This window comes from Mauremys reevesii, linkage group 9, assembly GCF_016161935.1.
Source record: "Mauremys reevesii isolate NIE-2019 linkage group 9, ASM1616193v1, whole genome shotgun sequence".
Lineage (NCBI taxonomy): Eukaryota > Metazoa > Chordata > Testudines > Geoemydidae > Mauremys > Mauremys reevesii.
The window spans coordinates 23,889,348-23,914,470 of record NC_052631.1 but is presented as its reverse complement, the minus strand read 5'-3'; the positions used below and the strand labels follow the sequence as shown (position 1 = coordinate 23,914,470).

At 43.2% G+C, this 25,123-nt stretch overlaps 1 protein-coding gene and 1 long non-coding RNA gene across 3 annotated transcripts in view; one reads left to right on the top strand and one right to left on the bottom strand.

Moving 5' to 3' along the window:
- Nucleotides 1–25,123, top strand: part of GMPS (guanine monophosphate synthase) — a 68,914-nt gene continuing 43,791 nt past the window's right edge. The window contains exons 1-4 of one of the 2 annotated variants that reach the window (XM_039487398.1): nt 1–137; nt 8,992–9,170; nt 20,316–20,430; nt 24,053–24,150. In XM_039487398.1, the coding sequence (XP_039343332.1) occupies nt 111–137; nt 8,992–9,170; nt 20,316–20,430; nt 24,053–24,150 (419 nt within the window). In that variant the 5' untranslated portion in view covers nt 1–110. Of the gene's footprint in view, nt 138–7,185; nt 7,327–8,991; nt 9,171–20,315; nt 20,431–24,052; nt 24,151–25,123 lie in introns of those variants that run through there. The other variant, XM_039487397.1, reaches the window with a different exon arrangement.
- On the bottom strand, nt 4,410–6,762 carry LOC120371552. The gene is made up of 2 exons (XR_005584435.1): nt 6,641–6,762; nt 4,410–4,778 (listed from the first exon to the last, which is right to left on the bottom strand). It is a non-coding gene; the product is annotated as an uncharacterized LOC120371552 (long non-coding RNA).

The following is a 25,123-nucleotide window of genomic DNA, read 5'->3' as shown; positions in this document are numbered from 1 at the left end:
GATTAGCTCATCTCGGCGGCGGCTCCTCAGCAGCCTCCCCCTGCTCCGGGCGCCCTCTCCTCGTCCCCGGCCGCGCGGCGCGGCGCGGCGGCCCGTCCCCAGCCGGCTCCATGGCTCTGTGCAATGGAGACGCCAAGGTCAGTGCCGCGGCGGGAGCCCCGGAGCGAGCGAGCGCGGGCTGCCCGGGCCGCGCGGCCGCTCGCCCCAGGACACTCCCCGCGCCGGGCCTGCCAGCCTCCTCCCGGGCGCTTTGTGCGTTCGGCTGGTGGGAGCCGGGACCCCGCGTCCAGGCCCTTCCTCGGGCTCCCGCCCAGGATCGCCCGCGGCGAGACCGCCCCCTGCGCGGGGAGCTCGCTGCCGCCCTGATGCGAGTCCCCGGCCGGACTCCCTGCAGCGGGAGGAAGCGCCGCCCGAGGCACATGTTACAGGCAGCGGGGGAGGGGGCGTCGTGCCTGGCGCTCGCAACCTCCAGCGCAGGCAGCGGCACCGCTGGGGGAAGGGGGGCAGCGAAGGGGACATTTGGCTGTGGCCTCCCTGTGCAGCGCCCATGTGCTCCCTGTCCGGGGCTTTGCATTACCGCTGCTGCCGCCGCTTGCCCCCCACAGGTGCCCCATGAGGGCGGGGGTAAAGGGGAGAAGGAGAAACACTGGGGCCCCCGGTGTGTTAGCGGCAGGTTGGGGGAAGCCGCGCAAGTGGGCAGCGGTGGAGCCTTTCCCCTGTCTAGCCCAGGGATTTGGGGTGAGAAGAGTAAAGGTGCCAGCTGCACACCCACACACCGCCTGAGTGTGGTGGAGTCTGGGTGCCCCACTCAGTGGATGGGGGAAACAACACACTTTTCTCCAGTGCTTTCCCGTATTGCTGGCTTGAGGCATGGGTCCCCATTGCTGCATAGGGCATGGCACCCAAGTGTCCTGGTCTTTTCCTTTCTCCATCTCTCCACGGGGAAAAGAGCACAGGTTTCCCCATCTCCAACCTTCCCAGTATCTGCTCAGTAGCTTTGTACAAGTGATAATCCCATAGTGGGGACAAAACAGTCTTTTTTCCCCCCCAGTTTTCTGAGCCAAAAGCTGCCGTTCCCTTTGCACAGCAAGTAGACTGAATAATACTCCTACTAGCTCCTGGGGGAAGGGTACCCTTTGCTCTCCTAGTTTTTGTAGGTGGTGCCCAACCTAAATTTGCAGTGCATTTATGCTTTAGTCAGGCACATGTTGGATTTGGGGCAGGGGTATCTATGGTTGCATTTTAGTGGCATGTGGAAGGCCAGATTAAATGCTTGGACCCTTCTGGCCTTTAACTCTACAAATCTATGAAATAAAGCAGAAAACATTGAATATAGTGGATGGTATGTGATCCATGGGCCTTTATGGGGAGGGGAAGTGTCTGGTATTTCATAGCCCATGATCTTTATGAAGGAATTTGGAATTAATTATCAGATCTTGTGAGCCCCCTGTACAGTACTGCCGCAAACCTCTGCCTGTAAAGAGCTGCATGTGCCTGGCTCCTCTGCTGTTTCTATTACTCATAGGCCTTGAGGATGTATAGGGCAGGAGATTCACAATGACTTCATTATAGCTCAATTCCAGTTCAGAGGCACTTTACTTCAAATTTACCTTTTTTTATTTTGAACTAGTTTATTTTTAAACTCCTTCAACTAGCTTAGTCTTTCCCCCAAGTGTTTTAGAGCTATCACAAGCACTGTATATTTAACGGTACCTTATTTCTTCTTTTTGATCCTTTAATTTTATTTTGTCTTAACTAGAAAACAAGACAGTTCTGTTAATATCTTTTATTTATATAGTGACTTTTATCCTGAAGAATCCCATAATGCTTTAAAAATTTTGGTCCCAGTCCTACAGCTAGATCCATGTAAGAGATGCCTGTGCAGGCCCTGTTGACTTCTTTGGAGATCAGGGCTTATGTATTTGCAGTAATGGGGTGGGAGTGTGAGTCTCATGATTGGAATGCCTTTTCTAATGATTCAGGACCACACTTTGGCAATAAATAATATTCAGTTTAGCGTACTACAGGCAGTAATTAATGAACTCAAGTAATGTACATAAGAGAGCTTAAGTCAAAATGCATTTTACTTGGTTTTGACTCTACTGATGGATTCACATTTATATACTTAAGTTTTATGGGTATAACTATTTGTTAGGGTGTGAGTTTTTTGCTGACACAGGTACACCATTATAAAGGTACTTTTATACTGGGACATCTTATTTTAGTTTGCAAACCAGAATAAGCTATGGTGTAACTGTGTCCATGCTAGGTTTGAGTATTTTTGCCACTTTATACCAGTATAGATAAAGCAGCAAAAGTTTCTGCTGTAGACAGCCCCAAAGGGGATTGCCACGCTCCTCTCCCCTGCACATTCCTCTGTTTCGCTGCTAGGGGTCACACCCCAGTTTTTTGGCAAAACTGGGCATTTGTCCCGTTTGCTCTTGCTGGCTGATGATCATTTGGCAAGAGCAAATGGGACAAATGCCTAGTTTTGCCAAAGAGGCCTTTTTTAAGGCCTGTCCCAGCCAAAACAGGACATCTGGTCACCCTGTGCAAGGCCCACCTTTTAACCCTTGTTTATGAGGAAATGCCTATAGCATGGGATTAGGTAATGGTGGCCTGGGTCTGGGGAGGTAAGTGTGAGGTTGATTAATTTGTTGTATTAATGTTGTTGCTGGGTTATTTGATTTGATCTGGGGTAACTGATGGGTCTGTTTCATTTATGTATATTTTTAAAAGATTTTAAACAGTGACAAAAACATTGGATCAGTGCTCTTCTATTGTACTTTGTAAAAATCCAAATACATTTTTATAGCTTTCTTAACCAAAATAAAACCTACACTAGCTTGAAAAAGATCGTCCAAAACTCAGTTTTGGCTTGTTTAAGCCCCTGATTTCAATGGGAGTTGTGGGTGTTAGCACCTGTGATTAGTCAGGCAACTTATTTATGCACCTGAATACAAATTCAGGTGCCAAAGTTTAGGCATTCAAGTATGAATTCTTTGGTCTGAGCTACCCAGAAAATCAGATTTGCTCTTGAGTACTGCACAAACTTAAAACTGGGTTAATAGAAGTCTTGCAATATACTGTGTATGTATAAAATGTCTCTGCAACATTACACACTTTTAACACTGTGTTCGGGGTGTTTGTGTGTGTGTATATATTTATGGTTTTAGAACAGTATTCAGAAATTAAGAGAAGTTGATGAATAAGACATTTGTAATTTATCTTTATATATATTTATGTACTTAAGTAGCAATTCATGTTTTCTGCAAGGCTCGTTTAATTAATATTGTGGTCAATTTTTAAAAATGTAATAGAACAAAGAATGTTTCAGGACTGCCGAGAGAGTTAATATAAGGCAGTTTGGATAGGGGGATCAAACTTCACAGGGCTGTAACTGGTGATAATGTAATTTCAATATATTGATTTTGAATTTCAACTTTTAAATGCCTTAAGATTCAGAATTCTTAGATTTTTCTCTGTGAAACTGCCACCAAATTCAAGTCATAAGATGACTATTTTGTAGTAGTGCAATGAGCTTATTTGGCTGATAGTCACAGATAACTGTACATTTTTCACATACGACATGGTATTTAATGTGAACTTTTGTGACTTAAATTAGTTGAATAGAAATATTTAATATCCCAAGAGAGATGAAAAGGCCTTGCTGTATTTTTGCTCTGTAATACCTCTTCACCCTCCCCATGCTTTTCTGTTCTGAGTAAAAGTTACAACACGTTCTGTTTTATTAACTAAAGCTTCCTTTATCTAATTTGTATTTGAGAGCTCTTATTTTTAGCCAAGCTGTAAATCAATAAATAAGATTCTGTCCCAACTTAAACACACGTGCAGTCCCATTGCTGTCATGGTGTCATATTTAGCATTAATATGTGAGTTAGACTAACTTAGATTTGCACCCCATTAGACCTAATGTGCTGTTGCTTAATGAATTCAGAATTACCTGTCAAAGGCCTAAAGCTGCGTTTCTTTTTGTTGAATATATATTAAATGGAAATACTACAGGAACATATTTAAGAATGTAGGTTTTAAAGCGACATTAGTAAGGGCACAAGAGCAAACTATCCCAACACATGGGAAAAATAGGAAGTATGATAAGAGACCACTGGCTTAAGCAGGAGATCTTCAACAACCTGAAACTCAGAGAGTCATACAAAAAGTGGAAAATAGGTCACATGACAAAGGATGAATATTAAAAACAACCCAGAAGCATGTAGGGACAGAATTGAAAAGGCCAAGGCAAAAAACAGGATTAAACTAGCTAGGAACATAGAGAGTAACAAGAAAACATCTTATAAATACATTCAAAGTAAGAGAAACACCAAGGACAGGGTAGACCCATTATTCAATGAGGAGGGAAAGACAATAACAGAAAATGCAGCAATGGCCAGTGTTAAATAAATGCCTTTTTTGTTTCAGGTTTCACAAAAAGGGTTAGCAGAGATTGGATGACTAACATAGTGAACATCAGTGTAAATGGTGTAGGATCTAAGGCTAAAATAGAGAAAGAACAAATAAGAATTACTTAGTCAAGTTAGAGGTCTTCAAGTCAGCAGGGCCTGATAAATACATCCTAGAATATTTAAGGAACTGGCTGAAGAGATCTCCAAGCCATTAGTAATTATCTTCGAGAACTCATGGAATTTAGGAGAGATCTATCTTCTTCTAGCAACAGCTGTTGTCTTCAACACTTTCTCTTGCACTGTATGTTGGTGTATGAACTCTTAATAATCTTTTTCTCTTGTAATTTGTGTGTCCTGTCAAAAGAAGTTAAGATAGTACTGGTGTTTAAATTGAGGATTTAGGAGGGTAATTGTCATATCAGATTGCCCAATCTGACTTTATTCAGAATTTGATAGTTATTGTTAAAGGATGAATTAAATGTGGGGCCACCGGCTCTTAGCAATTGGCTCTTCATTGATCTCAGCAATAAGAGCTGATTCTCTGATTCTTTTAAAAGACTACAGTAGCATTTTTCAAGTGTGGTCATATTAGACTTTTTCTTTCTACTTCATTACTGCTGGATTATTAATGAGCTAACACAAAGAATAGGGGAGTGTTTTCAAAAAACCCCAAATAAACCCTACCTTTTCATTAATTAATTTAACAAACCCACAGTTTTAAGTTATAAACGCAATAAAGAAAGGAAATTCTGGTGTGTGTTATATATTTGTGTGTGTATGTGTAATGGACCCTCGCTCTCCCTCTCGGAGGGAGGCCACTTGTTCAGGTTGCCTTTGGGCTTGTCTGGCCAAGGCACGAAGCTGCAGAACAGTCTAGGGCCCTTGTCTCCACCCGAGGTGGAGCAAGGCTCCCCAGGTCCTCTAGTTCCCAGCCCCACAATAGGGCCGGGCACCAGACAGTCATGGCCAGGCTTTAGCTTCGGCTTGAGGAGGCTCAAGCTGCCAGTAATTAAACACCGGCCAAAAGTGGGTTGGCTTCGGTCAGGGCGGAGCTCCGGCCGCCAGCAAGGCGATCACAGTCTATGGAGCTGATTTGGACCTGGGCTTGAGGAGGCTCAGGCTGCCAGCAAACAGCCAGTCTCAAGGCTGGCTTTAGTCTGGGTGGGGCTCAGGCAGCCAGCAAGGCTATAAGGGAGCTGGTAAGGGAGGCTCCTTCTTCAGAGCAGGAGCTTCTCTGCACAGTGTAGGGAGTCGACCACCCCGGGGTGGGGTGGCAGGGGGACGCAGGTCCACCCTACTCCATTGCGTCCCAGCCCAGGGTCCTGATAGAGGCAGGATTGGCTGCCCCTGTGTCAGTGGGGATCCATCCACAACACGCCAACTGAGCCACACCTGGCTCCGCAGCCGGCTGCTCCATGGCTGCCCCTGGGCCACTTCCTGTCTCCCCAGGGCTTAGTACCTCTCACTTTCAGGGCTCGTCAGGCTCCTTGGGGTACACTGCGGCCGGTAGTCCGGGCCACTCCTCATCGGGGTCTCCCACTTCTAAGGCTATCAGACAGCCAGGGTAGGTTCTCCTCCTGAGTACGGCAGGAGCATCCTTCTCCTCTGGGGATTCCATCCCAGCTGGGCTGCAGGGCCTTCCTCTTATACTTCTGGCCCTGCCCTGGCACTTCTGGTGAGGGGGTGGGGGGCAGAGCAGGCTAGGCTCCGCCCACCAAGGGGAGTGTAGTGGACCCTTGCTCTCCCGCTTGGAGGGAGGCCACTCAGCCTCACTACAGTATGTACACACAATGTAACTTTAGTTATCTGGCCCAAGACTAAGAAACCATCTTACTCTGATAAGAAGCAGTTAGTATCAGAGGGGTAGCCGTGTTAGTCTGGATCTGTAAAAGCAGCAAAGAGTCTTGTGGCACCTTATAGACTAACAGACGTATTGGAGCATGAGCTTTCGTGGGTGAATACCCACTTCGTCGGATGCATGCATGGTACCTCTCACTCTCAGGGCTCGTCATCCGACGAAGTGGGTATTCACCCACGAAAGCTCGTGCTCCAATACATCTGTTAGTCTATAAGGTGCCACAGGACTCTTTGCTGCTTATCAGAGATGCAGTTACCACTTTAATTCCACTGGTGTTCTTATTAATGAGAGAAATTAAGTGACAGACTCCAACCTTGAAATAGGCTATAGAAAGTCTTAGCTTTTTTCTTTTCCTTACTCTCTTTACAGGGGAATTCAAGCAAGCACCAGCAAAGTTTACAGCTCTAGATTCTTGAGCCATGGTCACCTTACAACCTTCCCATGCATCTTCCGCTCTTAACTAATTCAGGGCTAGCTAGACTACAAGTAAAAGATGCTTCAGTGTTTATCTCAGGCTTACAAATTGCAGCTGCAGCAGCAGTGAAAAACACACCTCTGCAGCGCTGCAATGCTGGCGCTACAGCGCCAGTGTGTAGTCAGCCCCCCAGCTGTAGCAGCCGCTCCCAGGCGCCCCAGCGCTGTCCCAGAGGGAGGTGGAGGGTGGACAGCGCTGGGATTTTTTCCCAGCTGCTGCGCTGGCGCTTGACTTACACTAAAAGCGCTAGCGCCACAGCGCTGCTGGCGCAGCGCTTGAATGAAGTGTAGCCAAAGCCTTTATTGTCTTTGGAATGTTGTGTTGCCGTAGAAGTTGAAGAACGTTCTTGCCTCACAGTAGCAATACAAGGAAAATACAGTAGATAGAATCTTCACTCATGGGGAATCCATCCCAAGTGGAACCTGAAGGAGAGGAACTTTTGGTACCCAAAGTGGGAGCACTGTCTGTAGAGCTGAAGGGCAGACTCCCTTATTTGGAAGCTGCTGATGTCTGAAAGAGGACATAGTATTAATACCTTCTCTGTGTTTGGTCCCTTTAGTCTCTCTGAGGTTTGTTGCAGGCCTTTGAAACAAAGTAGCTTAGCTCTCTTGCTCTTGACAAGCCACTTCTGCTTAATTATCAGTAAAAGTTATATCAGTAATAAATAGGTAGTATTGGTAATATGTGTTGGATGCTCTGTATATCAAACCATTATATGGGAAAGGTCACTGCACTGCAGTTATAATCCTGAATTGCAGTGGTCCCAATACACAAAGTACAGTAGAACCTCAGAGTTACAAACACCTTGGGAATGGAGGTTGTTCATGATGCTGAAATGTTCTTAACTATGAACAAAACATTATGGTGGTGCTTTCGAAAGTTTACAGCTGAACATTGGCTTAGTACAGCTTTGAAATTTTACTATGCAGAAGAAAAATGCTGCTTTTAACCATCTTAATTTAAATGAAACAAGCACAGAAACACTTTCCTTACCTTGTCAAATCTTTTTAAAACTTTCCCTTTATTTTTTTTAGTAGTTTAAGTTTAACACAATACTGTACATATTTGCTTTTTTTGGTTTCTGCTGCCTGAGGTGTTTGTTGACCGGCCAGTTCGTAACTCTGATGTTCGTAAGTCTGAGCTTCTACTGTATTTTTCTCCCAGAATGACTCTGCAGCTATTATTTATGTAATTGGTTCATCTTATAATTACTTTACAATAGTATAACCTTGCACTTACATGAAAACAAAATGTTAAGGAGGGTTGCTGTCTGAATGAAGTTTTGGGTAACGTCTGCCTGGGTAATACACTGAAAGGCTTCATTTCTTCCTTCTCCCAATCTAAAATCAAGGAACAGGTTTCTTAAGATACATGTAATTAAAATGTCAAAAAAAACCTACCCCTGAAACAAAACTGTTTGGAAAGTTGCATCAAAATGGCAACTTTGGAATTGTGACATCTGGCAAGCTTAGTAGATAGATCAGACTGAATAAGCATAGAATGTGAACTACAGTTTTCACCTTCTATAGGTGGTCACTTCTAGGTGGTCAGCATTGAGAATACATAATGGGATGGTATGGGAAAACTTGTATTGCTACTGACTTTGGGGTATCCTTTCAGTCTCTAGGGCTGTCAGTTCAGTACCTCTTTAATAGGGCTCAATTCATACACTTTTAAAATGACCATATTCTGTTTTAGGCTTTTTATGAAACACTATTTTGATGTTCCCTGAAATGCCACTGCTCCAAAAGCTGGAATGATGGTATTGGTGGGTGGGTCATGTGCACCACTTTATAAGTGGAAAGATGTGGTAGAAGTGTCCTTTCTTCCCCAGGGTTTGGCCTGGTGAGTAAGCAGATGTGGGTGGGGAGAAAATGGCTGCACCCTGTATTAATCATTGATAAAATTGTCATCCATGCAAATGGCACACATGGGTTGCCATGTGGTGTTAAGGTTGCCTATATCCCGCTATTTCATGTATTGCTGTATATAGTCTATAATAAGGCTTTTTCATTAAAATGTTTTTCCTTTTTAATGTAATGTAAATGTTACACTTTACATCTTAAAGAATTCCTTTAAGGGACTTTCCACACCTGGGGACTGAATTTGTGCCCTTAATAATTAACTTTCTAATCAGTGTTCTTTTTGAAGAGACTTGCTTTGATTTGTTGTCTTGACTCTGCGCTAATAGTCTAACTGTTTTGATAAAGTGCTTATGTTAATAATGTTTGCAGCTGGAGAATGCTGGAGATATTCAGGATGGCCAATATCACTATGAGGGGGCAGTGGTAATACTCGATGCTGGAGCTCAGTATGGAAAAGTCATAGATCGTCGAGTACGAGAATTGTTTGTCCAATCTGAGATCTTTCCTTTGGAGACTCCTGCCTTTGCAATCAAGGAGCAAGGATTCCGGTAGGCTCTTTTTTTGTTTGTTTTGTTTGTTTTTAATTTAAATGCAAAGGAATCTGTGGATCTCAGCAACGAAATTAGTTTATTCACTGTGGTGATAACACTGCTTATGTTATCTTTAATTTAACAGGGTCACATGAGTTTCATTGGGGAAACTAGCACAAGGACTTGCCTATTGCTTTCATATACTAGATATTCTGACATTTGGTTTAATTTTGTTAAAAAATACTATTTCCTAAGGTCATTTTCTGTTGTTATGTAAGTCTTTTGAGGGGGTAACTTTTTTGTATGTAAAATATTTGTGATAAGTCTAATATTAACCTTTGGATAGCCATTCAACAGGAAAATACATTTGGCTTTTTTAAGTACCGTAATATTGGTGATAGTAAATAAGAAATCTTGCATCATTCCTTTTACAGAAAATTACATAACACTTAAATATTTGTAGTTCCATCAAAGAATTATATAAATTGGAAATGGTATGCTATATCATGCCAGGCTCTTTCTGGGAGGTGAGTAAAATGTTATCTGATAGTGCTTATTTAAATTTTTTTTTTCCAATTTGCTTAATGCTTTACACATTTGTTTTAGCTTTTAAAAAAAGAGGTTACAGATGTATGTCCTTTTCTCTTAAGGAAAAAATTGTTTTCCCCGTCTTACAGATTTATACAAATCACTTGAGTATCTAGTATTGTGGTACCATAATGCCAGTCCAGTAAAAATCCAAAGAATGCAGCACACACGCATCACACTACTGTTCTGGAAGTAGCACACAACAGAAATTGCTTTGTTGAATTGCTTTTCTCTAGCCAATGATTGTTGTTGCTCTAGTAGAATGCCAGTATAACTTAATGAGTCTGTAAAAATCTGAATTCATTACATTTCTTTAGAAAACACAGATGGCATACTATAGCAGACATAACTGCACTATTGCATATCTAATATAGAAGATACACCCTGTGTACTCAACTCTTTCCCTTTTAGAATTGCAGATGGAAAATACTTGTAACTGCAGTAACTTGTTTTAAGACCCCACAATCAAATCTTTGAAAAGTGGACACCTATTAAAATCAATTTTAAAAAACTTTTTGTTCATTAAATTAACTTAAAGAAAATGTTATGTTGTTTCCAGTGTGGTATCTTAAAACTATCTAGGGTCTCAGTCCTGCATTGAACTGTGTGAGCAGTCCATGGGGTGCACAGGTATTGTGTTTCTTATCTTAAAGAAAGAGGCTCTCCTTCCAACACACAACCTGAAGTCTCTTCAGAACCTCTGTGATGAGATACAATAGTTGTGTTGTCAGCTACCAGGTTTGTGGCACTGCGAATAATTACTTTTTAAAACTTGGCAAAACACTTTCATTCAAAGGGTCACTGTTCCAAGGCTGAGGAAGATCTACAATGATGCCAGTTACCCAAAACAACCAATAACCCTGACAACAGGATACAAAGCTTTCTACCTCTACAGATGTTCATTTAAATCTGGACCATGTTAGCAATGATTGAAAGTAGTCACTTCAGGCTTTCTCATGATATTTGTTAAATTAGTTGATGTTTTCACTCTAGTTCCTAGATGACTGAGTGTCAATTGTGGTAGAAATAATCTGGCTCCATGCTGACATTCTCTGGACTGAATGATCATAGAAGTTGTGCTGTGCTCACCTCTGAAATTGGTCCCCTGTTGCAGAGGAGAGAGATACTTGTTTGTGACTCTAAGTCGGGGGCAGAAGCATGTCTCAGTGCTGTTGCTTAAATTGTAATTGTTCTGTGGCTATAGGACATCTTAAAAGAGAGAAGAGCAAAACTTGCAAATTTGATCTTCAAGATGACAATGGATTTATCTAGCTTGCAAGATACTGGATTGGATTTTCAAAATTGCCTAAGTGAGTTTAGCACATAACTTGCTTAGACACGTTTTAAAAAAAAATCCCACGCATCCACTATTAACAACAAGATGTCCACTGTCCAGCAGTGGAAAACTCAGTTGTGGGAACAGTTGGTCTATAGGGATGTAAGTAAACTTGCTTCACTGTTCTTTGAATTCCCAGATGGGAAAATCATAGAAAGATGTTGGAGCAGTCTTTCGGCCTGTCTACACAGGAAGTTATACCATTATTGGTATATGGCTATAACTCTCTGCATGAACACTTTTATTTTGGTATAAGCAACAAAAGCTAACTCAGAAAAAGGCATTCTTATATTGGAGTAAGGGCATGCCTACACTTCCAACTTTGGCTGCTGCAAGTTATGTCGGCATAAAGCTGCTGCAGTTAGTATATTGCTTGTGCATGTGAATACTTGGCTCCTTGCATCAGTGCTGCATGTGCTCACCATGAGTGCTTGTGTTGATGCACAATGCAGTGTGCCCTGGGTAGGTATCCCTGTGTGCAACTTGCCACTGTCCAGACGTTGTCTTTTGGGAAGGATTGGGAATGCATGGTGGGGCAGAAACAAGTCACGTGGGCTGACTGGGAGCAAAGGGTCCACTTCCCAGCATGCAACTTTCTCTATCTCATAATGTTATCTATATCTCATCATTTTTGCACCTTTTTAAAAAATCCCATGAACCTGTGCAGGACTTGTCATCTACTGTCTCTGACAGATGCACGGAGCCTGCATAGCTCTGCGCTGTTGTCATAAGCATTGCAAGCACAGGATGCAAGATCCTCCAGTATTTGCAGAGCCTCAAAAATAACTGAATCAGTGGGGAACATGATGGTTTTGTGGAGGACAAATTGCTGCAGGACACAGTGAGAACTAATTCAAGGTTGTTGGTGGCATTCACAAAGCAGCTGCAGATGGTGGAGTGCTGCATCTGGGCCTGAGAAACGAGCAGTGACTGGTGGGATCACACCGTAATACATGCTTGGGATGATGAGCAGTGGCTGCAGAATTTTGGGATAAGCCACATTCCTGGATGTGTGTGCTGAGCTCAACCCAGTCCTCAAGCACAGGAACACCAGAATGAGAACTGCACTGTCAGTGGAAAAGCAAGTGTTGATTGCACTGTGGAAGGTTGAAAACCTGGATTGCTACCAGTTAGTGAGAAGTCATTTTGGAGTTGGAAAATCCATTGTGAGGGGTGTTGTCATGCAAATAGGCAGGACCAGTAATACTCTCTTGCTATGCAAGACTGTAACTCTCTGCAATGTGTAGGACAAAATGGATGGATTTGCGCAGTGGGGCAGTAAATAGCGTACATATCCCTATTTTGGCACCAGATCACCTTGCCACTGAGTACCTCAACAGAAAGGGCTACTTTTCTGTGGTTATGTAAGCGTTGGTGGATCGCTGGGGAGGCTTCACCAATATCAGTGTTGGCTGGTCAGGGAAGGTGCATGGCTCTCTCATCTTTAAGAACATAGGACTGTTGAGAAATCTGCAAGCAGGGACTTTCTTTCCTGACTGGCATATTACCACTGGCAATGTTGAAATGCCAAAAGTGATCCTGGAGGACCCAGCCTAGCCCTTGCTCGCTGTCTCATGAAGCCATACACTGACCACCTCAACAGCACCAAGGAGAGATTCAGCTACCAGTTCAGCAGGGGAAAAATGACGGTTGAATGTGCTTTTGGTAGATTGATGGGATTTCTGGCAAGTTTACTCGCAAGATTGGAGGCGGAGGCGGGCACATCCCAGTGGTTATAGCTGCCTGCTGTGTCCTGCATAATATCTGTGAAGCAAAGGAGGAAAAGATGCCACTGGGATAGAGGGTGGAGGTAGAGCAGCATCTGCTGAGTTTGAACAACCAGATGCAAGCGCTATTAGAAGAGCTCAACATGGAGCTATATAGCTCACAGATGCTTTGAAAGAGCACTTGAACAGTGAGCCACAATAGTGCATTGTGGTGGACTGTGCTCTACCAGGAGCTGCTGTTTTGGGTCCTGTTAGGAATTGTGTGGTGCTTGGTGTACATCTACGAATCTAACACTGACAGTGCACCTATTAATTTTGTGGTGCTTGCTATTCATTCATTATTATTACATTGTGCTTTTTTTTCATTGATCCTATGAGTTGCATCACATTGTACAATAATAAGTAAGGGTATGCTTTCAGTACTGCTGGGAACTCTGCAGCATATGTTTGGAACTAATAAAGATGAATTGTTTTCCAAACAACAGCATTTTATTGAGTAATGAAAACACTGCAAAAAAATTCTGTGCAAGTTAAAAGCAAATGCACTAAAAACATAATACATTTGGAAGAGAGTTTAAGAAGGGGAAAGAAAATTCACGTCCATTTTATCTACGCATAGAGCAGCTGTGGCTCTCTCAGGTCAGCATATGTGAAGCTGTAGTGTCCTTAATGTCCACCGGTGAGGGGTGGTAGAGGAAGGGATGCAGCCTCTGATATCTTGTGGAATGTTGAGTGGGGTGTAGGGAAGTTCTCCATGGACTACAAGAAGAGGCGAGCCCAGTATTGTTGAACCTGTAGACCCACAAGAGTCTGTAGTATGTGTGTTTCCTGCCAGAAAAGCCCCATTATGTTCTGGTGCATCTCCCTCTCCTTTTTTTGCCGGGACTCTTGGGCCTTTCTCCTGTTCACTCTTTCCTTCTCCAGGCTGTGTGCAATGTTCACCCTCCACGCCCTCACTGCTCACGGTCTTATGCAGCCCTGGCTTGCAGGACCTCATTGAACCTATTATCTCAAGTCTTCATCTTTCTCCTCATTTGGATCAGGCGTTCCATAGATGTGGGAGGGAACACTCTCAAGGCCACAACTACAGAAGCTACAGATAAAATACACAGAGGTATCACTGTCAATATAGTCATATCAGAAAGCAAAAGTTAAGATTCAGAACTGTCCCTTGCTCTCCATAAGTTTTAAACAAGACATGCTTATTGACACTTCTGCTTCAGAGTGCTTGTGCACGGCACCACTCACAGCATCAGCCATGATGAGCGTTCTGGCTAGGGGTGAGGGAAATGAGAAGGGAATTGATTGGTTGCATGAAACAATGCATATAGGGCAAAGGCACTGAATATTGGCACCATTTTCCACAGGCGGTGGTAATTTTAGCTGATACTCTTGAGAGTAACAAAGGCACAGAGAGCACAGCTGCTGCTGGATTCCAAAGCTGCCCGGGCCCATGTGCTAGTAGTCTGTTAACTTCAGCAAGCACCACTGCAGTAATTGTGAACTGGCATAGACTCATAGACTTTAAGGTCAGAAGGGACCATTATGATTATCTAGTCTGACCTCCTGCACAATGCAGGCCACAGAATCTCACCCACCCACTCCTGTAACAAACCCCTAACCCAGGCCCGCACAACTCGTAAAGCGGCGAGGGCCACATTCCTCCAAAGAAAACAGCCGAGGGCCGAAACCTCCCTGCCCCGCAGAAACACCCCGCCCCAGGGCCGCCCAGCCCTGCAGAAACAAACCCTCCTTCCCCAGCGCCGCCCCACCAAAACAGCTGTGGGCCAAAAAGGAAGGTTGGGGGTGGGGAGGTGATACTTTATTTTAAATCAACCAGGGGCATGGGAAAGTGTCCTACCGTGGAGGAAGAAATAAACCTGCCATCCTTCGAAAACTTTGGGAGAGGATTGCAGAATACCTCCGTAAAAGTTTAATTGAGATCTTTCAGGGGGATTCAAGGGATATCCCTGTGCACATAAATGAAATGCTCTGTATGACCTCCCCTGCCCAATTCTACAGGGGAATGAAAAGCAGTTAACAACTGTGCCGCTCATTGTCATACCACTATCTCTGTAGTACAAGTAAATTGATGAAAAGTCAGTAGTTGTGTAGTGCTAAGTTAAGGGTGCCATCAGTACATCATTGTACTGGTAAATACATTTACACACTTACCCAGGGTTATTTCCCCTACATCAGGCTAGCCTGTGCTTGACTGACTGAATTGCAGTGGAGTCTCAAACAGGGCCTGGCTTCCTGGACTGCCTGGTTGCATGTCCCTCCTCCACCACCACACCCTCATCCTTGCTATTCAAGGCAGAGGCCTGTGACTTCGGCTCCTCAGCAGTGTAAGTGGTGGTCTTCGGGGTAGTGGGGTGTGTGTGTCTTAAGACAAATATGGCATACAGCTCTTTGTAAAAGCCCCATGTCTGCAGCTTGGCACCAGATTGACTGTTGTCCTCCCTGCCTTTCTGATGTGCTTGCGGCAGTTCCTTCACTTTCACGCAGCACTGCGGCTTATTCCTCTCAGGCTTCTCCTACATCCCCTGTGCAATCTGCTCATAGATGTCCACATTTCTACGGCTGGTTCGTAGCTGTGCCTGCACAGCCTCTTCTCTCCACAGGCCCAGGAGATCCAATATTTCCTGTCTACTCTAGGCCAGAGCGTCACAACAATGGAGAGCTGCTAGTGGGTGCTCACCAAGATGAACAATCAGGAAAAGGCATTTTAAAAATGTACAGGGTTTTAAAATGGGGGATAGGGCTTCCGGTCTGCATGACCCTCTGGCAGTGGATTCACAATTATGAACAGAGAGGTCAGTGTTAAAGAATTGCTGGAGGACTATTAGGGTTGACATAGGTAACACGTTTTCTGTAGTCGCGCTGCTTCGACCTCAGTACATAAATCCTGGCTCAACACTGGGGAAGTTACTGCGTTGCTGTAATGGGGCGCTTACATGGATGGGAGACAGATTTAAGGTAGCCACATGCAAATTACGTTGATGCAAGGCGGCTAACTTTGACCTAACTTTGTAGTGTAGACCAAGCCTAAGAGTGTCCACACAGGTCAGTAGATTGGTATAATTACAGCACTTTAATTCATACCGAACGGGGATAGTTTATGTAGACAAGCCCTTAGATTCCAGGAAATTGGTTGCTGTTAGGGAATGGTCAAGAGTTAACTGAGGGAAAAATGGTGGCCATACATTTGGGTTTGATGATGAATCTGCCAGGGAAAAGATCTAGGCTTTTAATACTTCAACAAAATCAAATAAAATAATTCTAGCTTGGTAAACCTGTTGTGTCCAGCATCTTCAACATAAGCACCAAACTGATTATTTCAAAAAAGTTCCAGCTCAGTTAGTGTTTTGAGACAGATTCCACTCTGCTACATTCTCACCACTATGGTGGTCAGGGCCGGCTTTAGGACGTGCGGGGCCTGATTCGATAGAGATGCCGCTGAAATGCCGCCGAAGACAGCAGTAGCAATTGAGCTGCCGCCGAAAATAGCAGCGGCAGCTCACTCAGTTGCCACTGTTTCTAGCGGTACTTCAGCGGAGGGTCCTTCCTCGGCAGCAGTTGTCTTCTGGGGCCTTACTTTGCGGGGCCCGATTCATGGGAATTAGGGGAATCGGCCTAAAGCCAGCCCTCATGGTGGTACAAAGGGAACAGAAATACCTATGATTCCTTCTGCATGGGAGGAGTCTCCAGTGGGTGTAGTGTCAGTGTATTTGGTTTCTGCACCTCCTTCCCCAACTCTTGGCATAGGGGTGGTTCAAGTGGGGAGAGGGAGTCATTGGTGTGGAAACCAACTGGTTATCCCAAGGTAGCATATGGTCTCTTAGGCAGTGTAACCAGCTGGTGGAAGTTACCCAGCCTTGGAGCTGAGAATCAAGGAACTGTATATGGTTCAGAAGTCTCAACTTCTCTTTTAACTGAGGCATTGGGAGGCAAGCAATGAAGTAGCCAGAACTGCTTAGAGGAGCTGCTAGGTAGCTGTAAATGGGAAGGAACACTCCAGTCTCACACCAGAGCTACACCATGGGCTGCAGGGATGCTGGTAGGGCAACTGGAATGGCAGTGATCCTATCTCCTCCGTGTAGTGGCAACTTATTCAATCACTTCAGTTGAAACTTGCAGGATGCAGCTCAGGGAGCACATTTTCAGTTCATAATCAAATGCAGATTTTCTGTTTAACACATAAGTGGGCCACAGGTTGGATACTCTCATGTAAACCAACACAAAATAATCCTTCAGTAGAATTTTATCAACAGGAAAAGTGAAAAAATTCAGAGTATACCTTGTTTTTTAGGGCTGCAATTAATTGTTTTGACCTCAGTAGGCTGAAAGTTTTGTCAGGCCCTGTTTCTTTTTCTCTCTCAAATATTATAAAATGTTCTGTACATGTGGTGCTTAATGAGCAAGTAATTCTGTGTGAGGGATTTAAAAGCAATAATTTCCTGACTGATATATTTTTGGGCTCTCCCTGCCAGCTTTTAAGTTTATCAGATTTAACATTTTAACAGATTTAACACAGATTTATGACTGTTTCTGATTTTTAGCAGAACAGCTCCCACTCTTACCTGTAGACATTCCTTGTTATGCTCATGCCTGTAGCTTTATAGTAGTTTATAGAATACTTTTTCAAGTGGTACCTTTGTTAATAAATTTATAATTTAAGTATCTGACATACAAAGACAAACATCCTGTTTGTTTAAAATGAAAACTGTTTCAGTGAAAGGCACCTTTATTCCACAAATGCACAAATGGGTTTGCATGGTTAACTTCTGCCTGTGTTAATGCTTGTCACCCATGTGCATTGTGTTGCCCCTTTCCACTAATGAGGAAAGCGATGTTGCCTTTGCAGGCACTATATACAATGTTAGAAGTTTTCTTTTATTGCCATCTTTAACCCAATGTCTTCCTTCTCCCCAGTCTTGCAACTGTCACTTCAGTTAATGAACATGATGTTCTGTATGGAATAAGCGGCACACTGGTCCAAGGTCTGGTACTTTGTTATATTCAGTACTGGATTATTGCCAAAAACCGCTGACTAATGAGTAGTAATTTTGAAGTTTGGTATCTCTCAAATCATCACAAGTTACTTCCTTCTAACCTTTTGAAACAATGGGATCCTCTTTTTACCACTAGCATAAAATAATAATTTCTAGCCCTAGATGGTCACAGGGTATCAGACCTTAAAATTATATCATTTTAGTTACTTTAACCTATCCTTAGTGCCTCCCCCCCTTTACCCTACCTTTTTACCAGCATAATTTTAATGGCCATGTGGCGGGTCTGGTACCCCAGCCCCCCCTGGTGGCAGGGGCGGGCTGGAGCCTAGCGCCGCGCCACTCCCTTGTCCTTCGGCCTACCCCTGGTAACCGACGTATTATGGCCTACTGGCCAGAGTTCACATAAACACCCCCTCTCAGAGCGGGGTAGCACGGCCTAGCGGCCAGAGTCCATAGACACCCCTTCAGAGCGGGGTAGCACGGCCTAGCGGCCAGAGTCCAACAACCCCCTCTTCGGAGCGGGGTAGCACGGCCTAGTGGCCAGAGTCCATAGGCACCCCTTCGGAGCGGGGTAGCACGGCCTAGCGGCCGGAGTCCAACAACCCCCCCCACTCGGTGGGGATCCGCCCGCAACACGCCGAGCGGTACTGCAGCTTTAAGGCTGTCAGTCTCGACAGTCCCCTGGGTCACTTCCTACCCTGTCTAGCCGGACGTCGGCGTTGTGGGAGCGGTTCCCCTGTAGGTCCCTCCCGGCAGGCGCCCGCCCCCGGGGTCTCCGGTACGGCCTCTGCTCGGCTGACACCCCGGTCCAGGCGCACTGGCTCTCCTTCTGCAGGAGCTGACGGTCTGCGTCCTTCTCCCCCGGTGGTCAGCCCCGACTGAGCAGACCTGCAGGCTTTTATACCGGTCTGCCAGTTGGAGCACGCCCAGCAGAGCTTCCTGGGCGTGGCTTCCTCTGCCATCAAAGAAGGGTTAACCCCCGCTGTACCAGTGCGGGGCTGCCCCGCCCCGTCACAGGCCACTATTACAAGAACTATAGCGCCTAAGAACCAGTGTTCATGCCACCTGAAGGCAGGTTGGAATCCAAGCTTTCAACAGTATGAAGAATAGTATCAGAGGGGTAGCCGTGTTAGTCTGGATCGGTAAAAGCAGCAAAGAGTCCTGTGGCACCTTATAGACTAACAGACGTATTGGAGCATGAGCTTTCGTGGGTGAATACCCACTTCGTCGGATGCATGTAGTGGAAATTTGCAGAGGCAGGTATAAATATGCAAACAAGAATCAGGCTAGAGATAACGAGGTTAGTTCAATCAGGGAGGATGGGGCCTTCTTCTAGCAGTTGAGGTGTGAACACCAAGGGAGGAGAAATTGCTTTTGTAGTTGGCTAGCCATTCACAGTCTTTGTTTAATCCTGAGCTGATGGTGTCAAATTTGCAGATGAACTGAAGCTCAGCAGTTTCTCTTTGAAGTCTGGTCCTGAAGTGTGAAGAATGAATCTCTTAACTCTAGCCGTACTTCCTTTTTCCCCCCAGTTCAGCATCTGGATAGGAATATGAAAAGCACTGTGGGCTAGATTCACAAAGGGACTTAAGCATTATGTTGCTCAGTGTCTCAGAGCCTAGTTTTGAAGCACCTACTTCCTCCCCCCCAGTAGGATCTAAAAGCCCTGAGTTAAGTGCGTAGGCTCCTTCTACACTAAATGGAGAGGGGAGAGGCGCCTGAGAATTGGAAAAACCAGCGAGTTGAATGGGGAGCTGCCTAACCTATCCAATAGCAGATGCCAAGGAGAGGGGTGGGTCCTAAGCTCTGCCTCTTTCAGGATGTTTCTGCCAAAGTCCAGACTGATGGTGCCTGTCTCCACTTGGGATTCACAGCTGTGAGTGGGTGGGAGAGGAAAAGGTAGGGAGTGCCCAGTTGTTAAAGCAATTTCCTGGGATGTGGGAGACTCCTTTGCCCTCTGAGGAGAAGGGATTTGAATGTGGGTCTCCCACCCCTCAAGTGAGTGCCTTAACTATTGGACTATAGAGTCATTCTATTTCTCTTTCTCTGGCCCAATGTATATTTAATTTTTTTAAGTCTATAATACACAATGGAATAGCTTCAACTGGAGAGACTGAGACCCATGCCTGAATATCTCAAGTCCCTTTTGTGAATCTAGCCCTACCATTTAAAACAAAACAAACAAACAAAAAAACTCCAGTTCAATAAAGACAGTTGTTACAATCATGTTTTAGGGTGGCTTGCAGCTATTGTTTGGTCTTGGTACAAAAGTTATGCAAATTGATATGTTCTCAGTCCTGGCAAGTTGCCATTTTTACCCCTCCCAGTGTGGGAAAATGTGGACATCTTTGTTTTAGGGTTTAAGCGCCAGGCAAACTGGAAGTATGCAAGGGATCACCATAAGTCTCTCCACATTTAATGCAAACAAAGAATTTTTAAATGTAAATGTGTATTATTTTGAACTCCCTTAATCTTTTTTAATCTATCTTGTTTGCAGGGCTATCATCATATCTGGAGGACCAAACTCTGTGTATGCGGAAGATGCACCTTGGTTTGACCCAGCAATATTTACAATAGGCAAACCAGTTCTTGGAATCTGCTATGGCATGCAGGTGCTAATCATGGATCTCTTTGTCTACAAATATTGTTTTAGGTCCAGGACTTAATTCTGACATTCAGCTAAGACTTAACTACTAGAACTTTTTCATATATAACTTAAGTATAATTAACAGGATAAATAAACCTTGCATGCAGAATTTCATTTTAGAAAACGCAAATGATGATAGTTTTGAAGATACCGAGTATACTATATACAAACTCTTCTCTGGGCTCTGCCGTTAACTATGCTGACGCTGGATTCTACTATACATTTATCATGTTTTTAATAAAAAGTTGCATAGCTATTAACTTGTTTAGTTTAGCTAGTATTGAGGAATGCACCTCTCCTATAAACAATTGGAGTAGTTTGCTTATTTAAATAGCTCATCCCTTTGTTTTTGCATGTAGAACACTCCTTAGGATATGTTAGGATATAGATATTTAGGCCTGTCTGCAAAGGCCTATACTTTAAGAATTTAGGTGTATTCTTATTACTTAGCTAGTTGTAGAGGTATAAAAAAGAGAATCAAAGATCACTGTTTGTGTAATGGCCTTCTCTTACTGTGACAGGCTAAGGCCTTCAGCTAAGATGTAGTTAGGCAGCCATAAGCTGGGAAGTGTATGGTTACATCCTTACATTTCAAACTAGTTACATTGAAATAAGGTGCTATTGGGCTATTAGGAATACAATTTTGCCCTGATAAGGACCAGGGAAGTGAGAGGGTGAAGGAATAAGCCCCCTAACATCTTGGTGCCGTGACTCGGATGCATCGCATCGGATAGGTGAGTGGCAGCCTGTAAGTCCCCCTGCCCAACAGTCCGCGCAGCTGCTTGGAGGGGGTATAGCGAACTCTCGTGATGGTAGTTGCGGGTTCTGGCAAGCCAGGGTAAAGGATTTTTAAAATAAATGGATAAGGAAGAACCAGGGCCCATACCAGGTGCAGGGGTCAGCCTGGGATGAGATTAAAAAGGAAATGGAGGAAATATTAGGGGGCTTATTCCTTCACCGTCTCACTTCCCTGGTCCTTTTTGCATGAACAAAGAAAAACAATACCCGAAGTCCAGAGGCGCAAACAATTCAATGTTTATTGGCGTGAACTTCCAGCAAGCGTGATTCCAGTTTCCTTCCTTAGTGTCCCCCTTCCCAGCTCTGACACCACAGAGCCTTGCCTGTGTCCCTGTTCCTGTTCCTATCCCCTGTTCCCATTCCCCCTTTAGCAAAACATGATCCCAATTCCCCCATCCCCAGTCCCTGTTCCCATTCCTCCCCCCCCTTCCTGATTGACTGCAAACTATATAGTAAAACTTGAATTTTGCTTCGCTATACCATAACCAATTACTTTACTAAAATTTAACTAACCAATCCTAACACGTAACATGGTTATTTAACCAATTATACCCCACCACCTTAATTGGTTTACACCCAACAAAATTAATTATACAGTAGACAAAAACAATCACAAAACCAGACAGAGACCATGCAAATAAACATACAAAACAATACAGAAGTAAGGATTTCACAACTACATCTATACAGACATAAGGGTTTTCCAGCTGTGTCTATTAATACGTAAGTTCTTGCCAGACAAAATGCTATCTTCTAGGCTCTTCCCTTTCTCTAAAGGTAATAAAAATATCAGGGCAGGATTGTATTCCTAATAGCCCAATAGCACCTTATTTCAATGTAACTAGTTTGGAATGTGAGGATGTGACCATACACTTCCCAGCTTATGGCTGCCTAACTACATCTTAGCTGAAGGCCTTAGCCTGTCACAGTAAAAGAAGGCCATTACACAAACAGTAATCTTTAATTCTTTCTTTTATACCTCTATAACGAGCTAAGTGATAAGAATACACCTAAATTCTTAAAGTATAGGCCTTTGTAAACAGGCCTGAATATCTATATCCTAACAGGATAGTTTTCAGGAGCAACTCTACTGATGGAAAAATATATAAACTGATTTCATGTTTGTTTGAAACTAGAAATTGGGTTAGTTGATACTGTAGTAGTAGAAACAATGTCTAATCTTAAAATCATTACCAATATGTTAGTCACCAATACTGCCAAATCAAATGTGTTCTTCAAAATGGTTGATTACAGTTCTCACTGATTCTTGGAAAAAGCAATTAGCAAGAACAGGAAAAAAGAATACCATGAAATAGAAAATATACACTACAGAATATTTCTTCTTTAAGGCTGTTGTAACATTTCAGATCTGAAGGAACAGAAGTTCTGTATTTTATGTTTTTTATTCAATGAGTCATAAAAATAAACCTTTGCATTTAGGCATTCAGTGCTCAAACCCCCCCCCCCCACTACATTATAATTCACCTGTAATATGCATCCATTCTTTTATAGTTTCAGCTATTTATCATGCCTTATATTTAGGCTTGGAAGGATTAGATTTTTTTATTGGTAAATGTCGATTTCACCATACACAAATTGACAAAAAAATTTCCATCGATGATGAATCAAAATTTACAGCTAGGCAAAATAAGAGAAATGCTGTTTGATAACTTATTAGAGTTCACTGTTAGTGATGTCAGAGCAGGAGGGCCATGTAGGTAGCTTTAACTTTTTAAATCTCACTGTCTACTGTCATTAGATAATTATTGTCTGACTGCTAAACCCCTGCCATTTTGTCCTGCAGTTGTGAAAATTAAATGGATAAAAATCTAAAAAATGCTTAAAACTAAATATCAAAATTATCTGTTGAAATTTAAAAAAAAATTATTTTGCCAAGCCTGCTTATGCTCTTCTTACAGCCAGAATAGGAGTTGTTTAAACATTAAGTACCAGAAAGGTCTCACATTTATGTATGGCTCCTAATTTCAGAATTATTGGGACCTAGGATGCATAACTTTTGTTTGATCTGTTTTATGGTACACAAATGGCTGACTAGCCAATCAATGGAAGTGATGTAGGCTGTATTATGATTTCATTTCAAGAAGTTAGGTGAGGAAGAAGCATAAATACATAGAAAGTATGTTTAGAAATAAGTATTTATGTAGACATGATTATCTACAGGTCTGGATTGAGACGATGTTACAATCTGCCATCACATGTGCACATCTTCCATTGTTGTAAAAGAGAGCTAGGTGCTTGTTTCTGCAGTCAGAATTTAGCCCAGAGTGCATACTAATGGAACTCCTGTTAGTTATGAAATGTTGGTATGAATTGCCTCTAGTATATGTGAAAATAGGCCGCTTGATTCTCTTCCGACCAAGAGAATCCTACAGTGCAAAGAGAAGCCATATTGATTGGTTTGAAAGAATAAAATGGGAAATAGAAGAATTGGTAGAATCCAAAGCCTGCCACTAAAGTTCTTGACTTAATAGCATTAATGGTGGCCTACCTAGTAGGAGTGGTTCCAAGCTATGCTGACAGGAGGCCAGCAGAAGAGGAGACTGATCACTGAATAGTGAGAAATAATGAAGATTCTGACTGTTTGGTAGTAACATTCTATAACTAGTATAAGAGTGACCTTGTCTGCAGGAGGTTTCGGTGACTAACAATTGGTTGTCATGTTCAGCAGGTTAAAGTTATGGGGAGAGCAAGGTGAATATATTAAATGGAAATTATGTTGGACTGTGAACTTGTACTGTAAGGTAATTACAATGTTTCTGATTTGACAGATGATGAATAAGGTATTTGGAGGTACAGTGCACAAAAAAGATGTTAGAGAAGATGGAGTTTTCAGCATTACTCTGGATAACACATGCTCACTGTTCAGGTATGCAGGCACTTCTAGCCACAAAAATGGTAGAGGAAATGCCATTCTAGAAATGAAAGCTAGTGACAGTATAGACACAGGCTAGATTTATAAGGTAGAAAATGGAGTTTCACCCATGCTTATGTGAAATTGCCCACCATTTGCTTATATAGCTATTGCAACTATGCGTGTAAATTAGGCAGTTGCACATACAAATATTGAGGCAGTTAATGGCCCAATTAAGCATACATATTGGTATGCATGTTTGTATGCAGAACTCTGGCCTCTGTCTTTTTAAAAGAAGCAAACCCCCTATGTTGTCTTCTTTTTAAAAAGAATAATCACCCTATACTTTACATTTGCTGTAAGGGTAAGGGTTTTTTGGGCTATATTCTTCACCCTTGTATCTTTTATGCATGTTACTTGGGAGTGCTCTGTATCGTTATATTCTAAAACATTTTAAAAATGTTTAACTTAAATAAGGAGTGCTTTATTGGTGTAGCACCAGAGAGGGTGCCAGGGACCGCAGCCTGGGAATTTTTGCATTAAGGCAAGTTCTACAGCTATTGAAGCATTGTGTTGTACGGTAGGTCACTTTGGTATTAGCTAGCATCCATAGGTATCCAAGTTCCTGAAAGCCATGGAAAAACTGAAACCATTAATGAGGTCTTCTGTCTCTTTAAACTTGGGTCATAGTATTCTATAAAAGCAAATTTGATTCTCAGTTTTGCCACAGCACCTCTCTTTCAGCCCCTTGTAAGAATCCAGTCAATTTACTGTACCACATGGTCCTAATTCTTGTGACTGTGTCTTCTTCCAGAAGTGTCGTGGAGCTTCACACCCTATCCTGTAAGGTTTAAGGCTCCTCAGGACGAGCTTGTGCTTATGACCTTTCCTAAATTCAGGCTTAAGGAAGCTTTGTTAATTTTGTTTTTTTAAAGCACTGCCCATTTCCCCCTGTTAATCCACAGAAGTCCAAGTAGAATATAGGCTT